We start from the raw sequence: 15,718 nt of genomic DNA, 5'->3' as shown, positions 1-15,718 counted from the left end.
GGTATCCATGATTAATTAGTTAATTGTCACCATTGCTTCATTTTATTAGTAGAGACCCGACTTTAGGGACTTAGAGGGGTGCTGCGGTCTTTACCGTACCTTCCCGATAAGTAACCTGACTTCCGAACCTGATCCGGTTTTTCACAGACCACCTTTTCCAAAATAAGGAGTCACACTTAGGGTTTTTATTTCTTACTTTGTTTTCCCTTTAAAAAAATTAAAATAAGTGGAGACTCCAAGTCTTTTTTCTAAAAATCAAATTTCATCAAATAAAACAAAAAACGAGTTTTGCCATCAAGTGGGAACACATGAGCCGAAAATACGGGGTCCACAAAGACCCTTGAGAGAACATAGGGTTTGATTCATGTAAACTTGTGTATTTGATCTTTCATATTTATTGAATTTGCTTAATTTGTAGTTGATTAGACTTATGATTTTTACCTCAATAGTGTTTTTTTATTTTTTATTTTATGTATATTGGTATGTTTGGTAATTATTTTCAAGAACATTTTTCTTTTTTTTTTTAGAGGGAAAAAAAAAACGTCTCATAACCAACAAACTATTTTCTATTTTTTGTTCTTAAAAACAAAACACAAAGTATTTTCAGAAAATAATATGTTTTAGTTGTTTTTACTTATTTTCACTTGTTTTCTGGAACTGTTTTAAAGAATAATTATACAAACATGTAAAGTGATAAAAAAATAAAATACTAGATATAAAAATTATTTTTAATAATATTAAAACAAATTGAAAACATTTTAGATTTCTGGATAGACTTTTATTTTACAAAATATAGAAAATAGTTTTCAAAAACTGATTTTCAGAATTATTTTTGAAAACAGTCACCAAATATGGCATATTATGCCTTTTGTGCAACTAAAATTCATTTTAATATCTATAAAATGTTATTTGTGAAATATTTGAAATTTAAGACATGAAATCATGACTACCTATTCACTCTTGTGTTAATTTTAGGAATCGAGATTTGTACTTTCAATTGGTATCAAAGCATAATGAAGTTAAAAAATTAAATTTTTTATTCTTGTATAATTGTTATCTATATATCTTATATTAATTAAAGAAAATATTATTTTTAAAAAATTTGAAATTTAAGACATAAAATGATGACTACTTATTCAATCTCATGGTAATTTCAGGAATTAAGATTCATACTCTCAATTATTATCAAACCATATTAAAGTTAAAAAATTAAACTATTTATTCCTACATAATAGTTGTTCGATGGAACCACAAAGAGTACATCATCTATAAAATTTTTATCATGGTTTGTCTCATCAATCTCCGTACCTAATTTTCTTAGAATATACTTTATAAGAGTAGGACAACAACTCGAGTGGGTTGGGTTGAGTTCATGGTTAATCCCACATCAACCTATTTCAATGGGAGGTTGATTCAACACATTTGAATATAGTAACATTGGGAAACATCTTCATTGTTTCAGTGCTTCAACAAAGGTTTGGAAATTCTTGTAAGAAGATCCACCTTCAATCACACTTTTTCTAGCCATTTCCTTCAACTTCTCTGCATTTGCTTTTATACCATCATCAGAAACCAACATTTCGATCTTCTTCTTAATCTCATGCCTTGATATGAATCCATCTTCATCTGGGTTCAACCCCAAGCCCACCTTCCATTTGTCGCATATGTAACTCTGGTTATGGAATTGATCTGCAAAGTAAGGCCAGCATAGGAAGGGGACTCCCATGCCTATGCCGTCCATGGTTGAGTTCCATCCACAATGGGATAAGAAACATGCAACAGAAGGGTGAGCTAACACCTTTTCTTGGGGTGCCCATGAAACAATCTTTCCATGCTCAGCTACTCTCTCTATGAAACCATCTGGGTATTCAGCAGCTGATCCATTGGTGAAGTCTGATCGGACAACCCATAAAAATGGCCGGCCTACAAGTTCAATACCCAGTGCTAGTTCATTGAATTGGTTCTGGCTTAAGGTTGCTAGGCTTCCAAAGGCAACATAAATGACTGAGCCAGCAGGTTGCTTATCGAGCCAGCTTATGCAAGTCGAATCCTCAGGCCAAAGGTTTCCAGTATAATGACCCAGATGATTACTTGCAAGTAACGGGCCTATTGGTAATATGTTGGGAATCAAGTCACAAGCAGATGAGTCAAGTTCGTAAACAGAGTTGCAAAGAAGCCAATTGGAAAGATTCTTAGCTGGGATGCATTGTAGAGCAAGTCGGAAAAGGATCTCTTGTACGGTTAGATCACTTGGGCAGCTCCAGGGCAATCTGTTGCTGCTAAAGGCTGGGATATCCTTTGCCAGACAGATCAACTCCTCGTTCAAAAGAGATCCTGCAAAGTTGTTTCAATTATTTCCATTAAAACCAAGAAAATACTTAGCTACTTCCCCTGATTTTTATTTAATTTTCAGGGGCTATTAGCTTTAGTCTCTAACTTGTTTTCAATTACTAGAACCTTCATGTTTCAACAAATTTAATTTTAGAAATATGATATGTGCAAGTTGAAGTGTTAATACCATCAATACCATTTACATGTCCGGCCTCAATAAGCCTTGGAATGTGAAATAACAAAGCCAAGCTTCCTGGTCCACAGGGGCAAAACGCAACTCTCTTGATCCCCATCTTCTCGGCAACCTCTAGCGCCCACCCAACTGTTGTATCAGCAATAACACAAGTGATCTTTTCATCATCATTGGAGTTGTTAACCTTCTCAATTAACTCCTTCAAATGACCCGGCATGACTCTTAACATACTGTCTGTCGACTTGAGTAAATCTTTTCGATCCTCCCCTGGACCCAGTCCATCTGGGATTGAGGCTAGCCCTATCCGACTCTGAGCCTCATCCTCATCTGGCAGTGCAGCCACCAGTTTTTCATGTATGAAGTCTGAGTTAACAAAGGTGACCTTGATCCCATGATCAGAAATCTGGTACGCAAACTTCATAAGGGGAGTAACATGTCCTTGTGCTGGGCATGGAATAATCAGCACATGAGGTCGGCCCATGGTTGCTGCCAGCACTTCTGCTTCGTCTGATCCCAAGTTTCAGGATTAATACTGCTTCTCTTTATTAGCCTGAGCCCTCTATTGTGTGAATCGTATACCTATTTGCTAAAATTTTAGCTGCAGCCCATCTCCCATTTATGAATTTCATACATTATCTGAAAGATATGGTGTTGTGGCTCAATTTCTTTGGCACTTTGCTTTTATCTCCTATCTATTCTGTCTTGATCAAGTGTCGTGTGTAATGACCCAAACCCAATTTAGGGGTAAAATCATAATTTAGAAATTATTAATTAATTAAAGTAATTTAATAAGGGTAAAAATGTCTTTTCGTATTTAAAATCCCTATATATAAATTATATCTTTCCTATATTCTTTATTTAGAAAACCCTTTTACACAGAGATCAGAAAGATTAGAGAGCATAGAGTTGAAGGTTTGAAAGTTTAGGATTTGAAGATCAATTTTCAGGTACTTTCAATTCGGGTGAAAAGTGATGACTAGGCTTGAGAATTTTTCTTTGTTAGGATTTTGGTTCAAATTTTATTTTCGACATTGTTTAGATGTTAAAATTTATTTTTTCGTTTAAATTATTTGAATTTGGAGTTATTTGGACAATAACACTCTGGTTGATGTGTTAGTTTTTTTAAAGTTGATATTTGGAGATTTTAGAATTTTGTCCTATTACTCTGAATAGGAATTTGGTAATTAGTAAATTTTCAATTACAATACGAAAGTTTGTGTCGTTTCCACTTTAAGTCTTTGGGCTTGAGGTGTGAAATGACCGTCATACCTTTCGAGTGGGTTTTGGGGGTGACATCTTGTGTCTCTCCCGTTACTTTGGTGTAATTTTAAAGCTATAAAGCCTATATTGCACTGATAAACTTTTGGTTTCTACATTACACACTCCATATATGCATTAAACTTTTTGTTAGTGCAGTTATTGGATTGTAGCCATTTTTTCTACTTGGTTTTTCCACCAAGTTATTGATACCTTAAGGATTTATTCTCAAGTGCTTCAAGGTATATTATCAGAAGTTACCATTGGTTGTTTGCTGTCTTTTATCTAGAACCTCATATGTAGCTAGCCTCTTTTTGTTGTTGCATGATTGGTTTGAGCTCTTCCTTCTTATCCCATGTGTTTGTTGACCAAGCTTGTATTGATGTTGAGCCTGATTGATGCTAGTAGCAAGGGAAATGAAAATTTGGACGATGGCTACATTTCACCTTAATAATATCACTCTCAAATGCTTCTACATAATTCCCAATACTTTAGCATATATTCTAGCTAGGAAAGTGATATCTAGTTTTTTTTTTTTGTCCTTTATGGAGGGTCTTATGCAGCCAACCTCGTTTTCTAGTTGTATGGCTTTTAGTTCTTGGTTCTTTTCCCATGTATTGGTCTTTTTCTCAATCTTATATGCCTTCAAATGATCCCATTTTCCTCTGGGTTCAGCCCTAAACCCACCTTTGTACATCACAGATACGGAAGTGGTCGCCAAGGTAAGGACAAACCTTCACCATTCAGTTCCAAGCAGAGTGGATTAACAAACCAGAAAGGACAAACCCTTTGGCATTGATTCACTCAGCCGGTGGCAGAGCCGATAATTTTTCTAACTAGAACAGGAGCATTACAATAACCCTGGATGAATTTTAGAAATTGGTGAAAACGAGTAATTTTAGACTTTAGTTATCAATAAATATAATATATCAAATTAAAAGTTAAAAATTGATTTTATGATCTTACTTATTAAAAATTGAAACTAAAAAAGAAATTTTTCAAAAAAGTTAAAAAATGGTAATAAGATAAGAAATGTTACTATTTTTTTCTCAATAATTTAATAATCTATTTTAAAAAAATTCTTTTTTACCCCAAATAACTACATATAAATGAGTTGGAAGTAATGAGATATTTTATTAATAATTTCTTATGGTATATAGTAACTATCATTAAAATTTCTAGTAAAATATAAATAGCTAGTTAGAGTTTGATTGTTACTATCTATGAAGGTACCCTATTCTAGAAAAATTCTCGAGCACCGAAGAGGTATTGTTTAGAAGATTTACTAGTAATCATTGGATTTGTGAAATCAAAATCTATCAAGCAATAGGAAGACGCAGAACTAACTAAAAGAACTTGACTACAAAGTTGTGGTTGACAATTATTTTTTTTCCCAAATATTATGAGATCTACTCTACGTATTCATTTTGAAATTTACATTGACCTTTGAAAACATGAGATTATCATGAAATCATATTTAAGACCATTCAAGTAAGTATGATTGAGCTTGTTGGGGTGAATTAATAATATTAAATGATGTACTTTGAGTTTATTGTATGATGAAACTCTTTTGAGCGGAAAAAACCAATTTTGCACAAGTGTTTGAAATTATTTTTTATTTTTTTTTGTCATTTTTCATTTGTGTGTTATTGCCTTATTGGTTGAGCTCGCTAGGGTTTTCTAAGTATAAAGACACCTTATTTTGTAAAATGTTTTAAATACATATTAGAACAATCATTATTTCCTATGCATTTCCATCACTCTCAAGAACCTCATTCTTGACATAAATTTGTTCATGGCGGTTAATTACATCCCATCAAGGCATTGGGAAGTTTACAAAGGAGCATAATGTGTTGTGGATGGATGTGAAGACATGTGAAAGTGTCAACAAGAAACGGTGTGATGGGGAAAAACTTTTTAAAGTTTATTCAATGAAGAAAGTGAAGACCTAAGTAAACTTTAAGTAGGATTAATATTAATTAGAATTGAATTGGGATTGGTATTTGTTGGAGTCTAATTAGGATTAGCTAGTTGAGTTATAATATAATTAGAATTTGAGTCATGATAGGTTATTAGAGTCTTAGTAGACTTTGAATGTTATAATTAGAATTAGAATCATAATAGGTTATTAGAGTCCTAGTAGACTTTGAATTTCTTAGAAAAGCCTATAAATAGGCTAATCAATGTAAATCAAAGGAATGAATTTGATGAATAATATTATACTTTCTTTCATTGCAAGGTTGCAACCCTTAATGGTGAGACTCCATTGATTTTCTTCTAGGTGAGATTCCTAGAAGGCCTTAGTGAGACTCTAAGGTTTTCCATCTTTTCTTCATTGTTTCTTTTTTCTCTCTATTTCTTATCTTATAATTTTCTCTATCATAAAATTTATTCCTTGTTTCTCTCCTTACACCCTAAAAATAAAACCCTAGCCTACCTACCCTTGAGTGTAGGCAACCATCCTAGGGTTGTCCTACATCAATTTTGGTATCAGAGCCAAAGTTCTTGGCTTGAAGGCATATGCAATTAAGGAGCGGAGCAACTTATGCAAGCATGAGTTCCATAAAAACTTCTAGCAATCAAGATGCCGCTATAATATGCTTGGAGGAAATTTTAGCCACACAACAATCCCATCAAGATGCTATAATACAACTAAATAGCAAACTTGATGAGATCATGAAGTTATTAGAAAAAAGTCAAGAAAAACAACCAATTGAAGAGGAGATTGCAAGTCATTAATTTAGAAAATCGCCAAGTCAATCACGCGGGGAACAAGACAACTTTACAATGGGGAATCAAAGAAGGGCCAAACTTTTTGAGCTAGATGATGATGTGACAAAAAAGGTATGTTTTGAAGTTGCTGAATTTTATGGAAAACTAAATCCAACAGCTTTTCTTGATTGGATTATGTCAATGGAAGATTACTTTGATTGGTATGCAATGCCCAAAAATAGAAAAGTTTGTTTTGTGAAGGCAAAGTTGAAAGGAGCAGCACGTCTATGGTGGCATAATATTGAGAATCAAGTTCATAGAACTGACCAATCACCTATTGACACATGGGACAAGATGAAGTTGAAGATGAAGGAGCACTTTCTCCCAACTGATTATGAACAACTTATGTATACAAAATTGTTTTTCCTTAAACAAGGTACCAAGTCCGTTGAAGAATATACAGAAGAATTCTATGAATTGAGGATTCGAAATCAAGTGCGGGAAAGTGATGCTCAACTTGTAGCCCGCTACAAAGCTGGACTTCGAATAGAGATTCAACTTGAGATGATAGTTGCACACACTTATACTGTAGATGACATTTATCAACTAGCCCTCAAAATAGAAGAAGACCTCAAATTTCGGGTTTCCAGGTGTCCAAGTTCACAAATTAGGAGCACTTTCTCCAACAGGACAACAAGCAAACCTTTAAGCACATCAAACTTCAGAACTTCTAATCATGTGAATGGTGGGGGCAACACTCAACAAACTTCGAATGTGGCTCATAAGAATGGTAATAAGGGTAAAACTTCAATGAGTATTGGAGATAGAAAAGTAGATGTGACTCCTTTATGATTTAAGTGTGGTGGGCATGCTCATTATGCTGTTGTATGCCCAACCAAAGGTTTACACTTTTGTGTTGAAGATCCAGAATCTGAATTAGAAAGTTATCCAAATGAAGAAGAGACCTACAATGAAGATGAAGTTAGTGAAGAATGTGACTACTATGATGGTATGACGGAAGGACATAGTCTTGTAGTACGACCTTTATTAACTGTCCCAAAAGTAAAAGAAGAAGAAGATTGGCGACATACTAGCATTTTCTAGACACGTATTTCTTGCCAAGGGAGATTATGCACCATGATCATTGATGGAGGTAGCAGTTTGAACATATCTTCACAAGAACTTGTTGAGAAGCTAAACCTTAAAACAGAGAGACATCCAAATCCATTCAGAGTAGCATGGGTTAATGACACCTCTATCTCGGTAAGTTTTTGTTGCTTAGTAATATTCCTTTTTGGTGAGGACTTTGAAGAGTCTGTATGGTGTGAGGTCTTACCGATTAAAGTAAGTCACATTTTAGTTGGAAGGACCTTGGCTCTTTGATAGAAGAGTTCAACATGACGGCTATGAAAATACATATGCTCTCATACACAACGAACGTAAAAAGATCCTTCGTCCAATGAAAGAAGTCTCTCCAATTAAGAAGTCGGAGGAGAATGCACAACCAAAAAAGGTACTTACTATGTGTCAATTGAAAATGTGAGCAAGGAAACTAAAGTTATTTTTGCTTTAATGGCTCGAAAAGTGGAAGAATTTAAAGAACAAGATAAGAAATATCCACCAAACGTACGTAAAATCCTTGGTGACTTTTTTGACTTGTGGCCTACAGAGTTACCTAATCAACTCCCTCCTATGCGTGACGTACAACATGCCATTGATTTGATTCCCGGTACATCATTACCAAATTCACTAGCCTACAGAATGAATCCAACAGAGCATGCTGAATTGAAAAGGCAAGTTGATGAATAACTTACTAAAGGCTTTATTCGTGAAAGCCTAAGTCTTTGTGGAGTTCCTACCCTACTAACACCAAAGAAGGATGGATCATGGCGGATGTGTGTGGATAGTCGTGCAATCAACAAAATCACAATCAAGTATCGATTTCCAATTCTAAGACTTGATGACATGCTAGATATGATGGTTGGATCAGTAATCTTCTCAAAGATTGATCTAAGAAGTGGATATCATCAAATATGTATTAGACCAGAGGATCAATGGAAGACATCTTTCAAAACTAAAGATGGATTGTATGAGTGGTTAGTCATGCCATTTGGACTAACTAATGCTCCAAGTACTTTCATGCGAGTTATGACGCAAGTATTAAAACCTTTTATTGGACGGTTTGTTGTTGTCTATTTTGATGATATTCTTATCTATAGTCGATTTTGAGAAGATCATGAGGAACACTTGAAGCAAGTAATGCGCACTCTTAGGGCTAAAAAATTTTACATTAATTTGAAAAAATGTACTTTCATGAGTCCTAGTATTGTATTTCTTGGCTTTGTTATGTCTTCTAAGGGTATTGAAACAAATCCGGAGAAGATCAAAGTTATTGTTGATTGGCTAGTACCAACAAATATCCATGAGGTGCAAAGCTTCCATGGAATGGCTACATTCTATCGATGATTTATTCAAAATTTCAGCTCTATTATGGCCCCAATTATTGAATGCATGAAACCTGGTTTATTTATTTGAACCTAGGCGGCCAACAAGGCATTTGAAGAAATCAAATCCAAGATGGTGAACCCTCCTATCCTACGTCTACCAGACTTTGAGAAAGTATTTGAGGTGGCCTGTGATGCTTCCCATGTGGGAATTGGAGCAGTTCTTAGCCAAGAGGGACATCCTGTGGCTTTCTTTAGTGAGAAGCTCAATGGGGCAAAGAAAAAAATACTCCACATATGATCTTGAATTCTATACGGTGGTGCAAGCAATTAGGCATTGACAACATTATCTTAGTTACAAGGAATTTGTTTTGTATTTAGATCATGAAGTCTTACAATATCTTAATTCTCAAAAGAAGCTTAACTCTCGACATGCAAAATGGAGTAGTTTTCTTCAACTATTTACCTTTAATTTAAAGCATTGTGCAGGAATTGAAAATAAAGTAGTTGATGCCTTAGTAGGAAGACCCTTCTCTTAGTAAACATGTCAACCACTACAATTGGATTTGAAGAATTAAAGCATTGCTATGACAATGATGCTGATTTTGGAAATGTTTATTCCTCTCTTTTGAGTGGTTCAAAAGCAACATGTATTGATTTCCATATTTTAGAAGGGTACTTGTTTTATAAAAATTGTTTATGCTTACCAAGGACTTCTCTACATGATCATATCATATGGGAACTTCATGGAGGCGGAATGGGTGGACATTTTGGACGAGATAAGACCATTGCTTTGGTGGAAGATCGTTTCTTTTGGCCTAGTTTAAAGAAGGATGTTTGGAATATCGCTTCTGCATTACCATATGACCAAGCAACTTGATCGAATAGGTTGCTTCCAGGATTTTATTAAGTAATTGTTATAATTATTGGATTCTATCGCTTTCTGTTCATTTTTTTTTAATGAGTTGCTAGTATTTACCTTTTGTTTTGCTCTAAATGTTATAACATATCCTCATGGGGAGTCATCTCTAGCTTACTTTGTCCTTTTGTAGGGTTTTATGCAGTTGGACTCTTTTTCTTGTTGTATGGTTTTTAACTCTTGGCTTTTTTTTTTTTTTTTTTTTTTTAGTTTTATATTTTGTTACACTAAAACCATCATATATTGTTTATAGTTGGAACTTGAATTCCTGGTTATTTTAAGGTGGCATTAATGTAAGTGAGAATTTGAAGGTCTTGAGAATATCATTATAAGAGAGGGAAAATTGTGCTTTCAGCCCAATTGGGCTTTATAATTGATGTAAGGTCTTTCTATCACCCATAATGGATTACAAGGCAATATCCTTCATCTCAATTTCTACTCTTTTATTGAGTTTTGAATTTAAATATGGGTAATAGGAGGACCCTAGGCTAATTATCAAGCCTAATTAACCTCAAAACACAATTTGCCCTATAAGATAAACATTTTCAATAGTACTATATCTTTTAACAAAGGAAAATGGTTGCTTGTGCTCTTTTTGGCCATTCCCTTCAGAGTCGATGCCTCCATCAAAAAGAAGGTTTTTGGTGTTTCTCTTTGTCTTATACTTTCCAATGATCTCATTTTCTTCTAGGTTCAGCCCTACACCCACCTTTTGTACACAAGGACAAACCATCTTTGAGTTCCTAGCAGAATGGATTAAAAACCAACAATGGAGGTCCATGCCATGAATCAACATATTTTCTATAAGAAAAGAATAAAAATAAAAATAGTACAAAATAAATAACTACGTAAGATCTTTATAACTTAAATTATAGTCTCTAATGGCTAGTAACTACCTTCTTCAAAGAAACTACTAGATCTCTTGTTACTCCATCATTTAAATTGTAGGTGTAAATGGACACCAAGAAGAAATTATTGGAGGAAAGTATAAAAGAGACGGAGAAACTCAAACCTTATAGAAAAAAAAGATTGTTAACTCACCAATGAGCTTACTATTATAGGCAACCTTATTGGTGAAAGATAAGAATTTCAATATGTTTTTAATTAATTTAATTTAAAAACAAATTTTAAATTTCATGGATTTTATCTACTTATTTATCCTCCCATATATGTAACCCATATGTGGATGATGAAAATATTTAAATTCTAACTCTTTCCATGGTCAATCACTCTCTATGAACCCATATAGGTCCTTGTTTGATGAATTAATGGTTGAGATACAAGTTCAGGTCTAACACTAGTTCCTCAAATGGAAATAACAATTTGTTAGTCTATGCAACCTAAGCATAGTAATTTTCATTGCCATCATATGGATTAATTGTTATTTTTCAATAAATTCAATAATTTCTTCTTAGTAAAAAGAATCTTTAAAAAATTCATATTTTTCGAATAACTACATATAAATGAGTTGAAAGTAGTGAAATTTTTATTAAAAATCTTCCATGATACAATAACTACTTAAACTTCTAAGTAAAATATAAATAGTTAATTAGAGTTTGATTGCTATTATCTATTAAGATATCCTATTTGAGCAAAATTATAGAGCACCTAAGAGGTATTGTCTAGAAGATTTACTAATAATCATTGGATTTGTGAAATCAATCTCTATCAAGTAATAGGACGACTCAAAACTAACTAAAAGAACTTGATTATAAAGTTTTGGTTAACAATTTTTTTTTTCCAAATATTATAAGATCTACTTTACGTATTTTTTGAGATTTACATTGGACCTTTGAAGACTTGAGATTATCATGAAACCACATTTAAGACCATTCAAAGTAAGTATGATTGAAGTTGCTTGAGTGAATAATAACATTAAATGATGTACTTCAAGTTTATTGTATGATGAAACTCTTTTGAGCAGAAAAAAAAACCAATTTTGCATAAGAGTGTTTGAGACTATTTTTGTATGTTTTTATCATTTTTCATTTGCGTGCTATTGGTTGAGCTCGCTAGGGTTTTCAAAGTATAAATACACCTTATTTTGTCAAATGTTTTAAATACATACTAGAACAATATTATCATTATTTATTTTACTCATTTCTATCATTCTTGAGAACCTCATTCTTGACATAAATTTGTTTATGGTGGTTAATTACATACCATCAAGGTATCGAGAAGTTTACGAAGGAGCATAATGTGTTGTGCATGGATGTGAAGACATGTGAAAGTGTAAACTGTGTAAGACACAGACCTAGGAAAACAGAACGTTTGTTTCATGCATGTAAACTTGTGGTTTTATATTTGTAGAGTTTTTAGTAGAATTTATGGGTTATATATTTGTAGAGCTTTTAATAAGCTCTGTGGGTGATTTTCTATGTCTAATACATGTCTTTTGTGTTGCTAGAATTCATGTTAATATCTAAATATTTCATATTAATTGAAGAAAATATTATTTGTGAAAAATTGAACTTTAAGACATAAAATCATTATTACCTTTTCACCCTTCATAAATTTCAGGAATCAAGATTCATACTTTCAATTGGTATCAAAGCGTATTGAATCTAAAAAATTAAAATCTTTAATCCCTACATAATCTTGATTCATGGAACCACGATGAGCAGATCATCTATGAAGTTTTTATCATAGCTTGTCTCAATAATCTCAACACCTAATTTTCATGTTTCTTGAATGAAGTCTAGAATATAATTTCTGTGAGTAGGAATACAATTTGAGTAGGTTGGGTCGGGTTGATGGCGATTTAACATATTTGAATATAGTAGCATCGGGAAACATCTTCATTGTTTCATTACTTCAACAAAGGTTCGGAAATTCTTGTAAGAAGATCCACCTTCACTCACACTCTTTCTAGTCATTTCCTTCAACTTCTCTACATTTGCTTTTATACCATCATCAGAAACCAACTTTTCAATCTTCTTCTTAATCTCATGCCTTGATATGAATCCATTTTCATCTGGGTTCAACCCCAAGCCCACCTTCCACTTGTCGCATATGTAACTCTGGTTATGGAATTGATCTACAACGTAGGGCCAGCATAGGAAAGAGACTCCCATGCCTATGCCGTCCATGGTTGAGTTCCATCCACAATGGGATAAGAAACATGCAACAGAAGGGTGAGCTAAAACCTTTTCTTGGGGTGCCCATGAAACAATCTTTCCATTCTCAACAACTCTATCTATGAAACGATCAGGGTATTCAGCATCTGATCCATTGGTGAAGTTTGATCGGACAACCCATAAAAATGGCCGACCTACAAGTTCAATACCCAGTGCTAGTTCATTGAATTGGTGCTGGCTTAAGATCGCTAAGCTTCCAAAGGCAACATAAATGACTGAGCCAGCAGGTTGTTTATTGAGCCAGCTTATGCAAGTTGAATCCTCAGGCCAAAAGTTTCCAGGATAATGACCCAGATGGTTATTTGCAAGTAACGGGCCTATTGGTAATATGTTGGAAATCAAGTCACAAGCAGATGAGTCAAGTTCGTAAACGGAGTTGCAAATAAGCCAATTGGAAAGATTAATAACTGAGATGTCTTTGAAAGCAAGTCGGAAAATGACCTCTTGTAAGGTTGGATCACTTGGGCAGCTCCAGGGCAATCTGTTGCTGCTAAAGGCTGGGATATCCTTTGCCAGGCAGATCAACTCGTCATTCAAAAGAGATCCTGCAAAGATATTTCAATTATTAATTTCCATCAAAACCAAGAAAATACTTAGCTACTTCCTCTGATTTTTATTGAATTTTCAAGGGCTATTAGCTTTAGTCTCTTAACTTTTTTCAATTACTAGAAATCTTCACGTTTCATCAATTAGGTATAAACAACAGATTTAATTTTAGAAATATGATATGTGCAAGTTCAAGTGTTAATACCATCAGTACTATTTAGAAGTCCGGCCTCAATAAGCCTTGGAATGTGAAATGCTAAAGCCAAGCTTCCTGGTCCAAAGGGGGCAAAACGCGACCCTCTTTATCCCCATCTTGTCAGCAACCTCTAGCGTCCACCCAAATACTATATCAGCAATAACACAATTGATCTTCTCATCATCATTCGAGTTGTTAACCTTCTCCATCAACTCCTTCAAATGACCCGGCATGACTTTAAAAATACTGTTTGTCAACTTGAGTGAATTTTTTCGATCCTCCCCTAGACCCAGTCCATCTAGGATCGAGGCTAGCCCTATCCGTCTCCGAGCCTCATCCTCATTTGGTAGTGCAACCACCAGTTTTTCATGTATGAAGTCCGAGTTAACAAATGTGACCTTGATCCCATGATCAGAAATTTGGTACGCAAACTTCATAAGGGGAGTAACATGTCCTTGTGCTGGGTCAGCACATGAGGTCGCCTGCCCATGGTTGCTGCCAACACTTCCACACACTTCTGCTTCCTCTGATCCCAAGTTTCAGGATTAACACTGCTTCTCTGTATTAGCCTAAGCCTTCTATTGTGTGAATTGTTAACCCATTTGTTAAAATTTTAGTTGCAGCCCATCTCCTACACATGAATTTCATATATTATCTGAAAGATACGGTGTTGTGGCTCAAGTTCTTTGGCACTTTAATCGGTTTTGTCTAGATCCTACCTATTTTGTCTTGAAGTGTCTTGTGTGGCTCTCGACTACTTTGGTTTAATTTTAAAACCTAAATTGCACTGACAAACTTTTGATTTCTGCATTACACACTCCATATATGCAATAAACATTTTGTTGGTGCAGTCATTGGATTGTAGCCATTTTTTCTACTTGGTTTTTCCACCAAGTTGCTGATACCTCACTGTGTATTTATTCTTAAGTGCTTCAAGGTATATTACGAGGAAGTTATCATTGGTTGTTTGCTTTGTCTTCACCTACAACCTTTTATGTAGCTAGCCTCCTTTTGTTGTTGCATGAATGGTTTGAGCTCTTTATTCTCATCCCATGCATGTATTTGTAAACAAGCTTGTATTTTTGTTAAGCCTGATTGAAGCTAGATTTGGACAATGAAGGGAAATGAAAATTTGGACAATGGCTAAATTTCACCTTCGTAGCATCATTTTGAATTAATTCTTCGATATAAACATTACTCCAGATGCTTTAGCATTTATTATTGGGAAGTCATCTCTAGTTTACTTTGTCCTTTATGTAGGGCTTTATGCAGTCTCTTTCTCTATGGTTTTGAGCTCGTGGTTCTTGTCTTTTGTATTGATTCTTTTTCTTTATCTCATACCTTTAGATGATCCCATTTTCCTCTTAGTTCAGTAGACGCTTTAGCATATATTTTTGGGTAGTGTTGATGCCTCGCGTCCTAGGGATCCACGTAGCTGCCAAGTGGACGCGTGCTTTCAACTAAGAAGGAATTCTAGCTCAGTCAATCCTGCAAAAGATGTCTGGACACATCCTCTGATGGTTTTGTTAGCCATGGCTCAAAGGATCAGGCTGTTGCCCTCGTTCTGAGTTAGCTGACTTACCTTCTTCTTTGCGTGAAGGCCCTTTTATATTGTGTCAAAAGCTATGCCCCCCTCTTTAATGGTGGGAAGACTTTTTGGCTTGTCATGATGTCCCTGAGGTGATGACAAAATCATCATCACCTTGCAGGTGGCTGTCAGAAATCGTGGGAGGTGACTTGTCATCACTCTTGTCCTTTCGCTTTGTAGGCGGCGAAATGTGGGCTATGACAGGCTGTTTGGGGTGACTCAGCAAGGCTTGCTTTTTACAGTCAATGATCCAGACAATGAATCCGGATAGGATAGAGCATCGTTCGGGTATAATATTTGAGAGTGTCGTGTGCCCTCTTAGGGGACCCGGATAGAGGTGGCGTGCCACGTGTCATCGGGGGGAGGGGGGTCCCTACAATGCCCCCCTTTTAACC

General features: G+C 34.9%; 1 protein-coding gene and 1 pseudogene across 2 annotated transcripts; both read right to left on the bottom strand.

Moving 5' to 3' along the window:
• Positions 1 to 1,201: 1,201 nt before the first annotated feature.
• On the bottom strand, positions 1,202 to 3,117 carry LOC117905188 (UDP-glycosyltransferase 83A1-like). 2 transcript variants are annotated; one of them, XM_034818128.1, is made up of 2 exons: positions 2,519 to 3,117; positions 1,202 to 2,334 (listed from the first exon to the last, which is right to left on the bottom strand). In XM_034818128.1, exons 1-2 carry the CDS (start codon positions 3,003 to 3,005, stop codon positions 1,451 to 1,453), a joined length of 1,371 nt encoding a protein of 456 aa, XP_034674019.1. In that variant the 5' UTR covers positions 3,006 to 3,117; the 3' UTR covers positions 1,202 to 1,450. The 2 variants fall into 2 exon arrangements, with proteins under 2 accessions (XP_034674019.1, XP_034674020.1); XM_034818129.1 differs by having other exon boundaries at positions 2,528 to 3,117.
• Positions 3,118 to 12,654: 9,537 nt separating this feature from the next.
• Positions 12,655 to 14,225, bottom strand: LOC117905189 (annotated as a pseudogene).
• Between the last annotated feature and the right edge of the window lie 1,493 nt (positions 14,226 to 15,718).

The sequence above is a fragment of the Vitis riparia genome, chromosome 17, assembly GCF_004353265.1.
Source record: "Vitis riparia cultivar Riparia Gloire de Montpellier isolate 1030 chromosome 17, EGFV_Vit.rip_1.0, whole genome shotgun sequence".
Lineage (NCBI taxonomy): Eukaryota > Viridiplantae > Streptophyta > Magnoliopsida > Vitales > Vitaceae > Vitis > Vitis riparia.
Note: the sequence above shows the minus strand (reverse complement) of the source record. Positions and strands in the feature narration are given on the sequence as shown.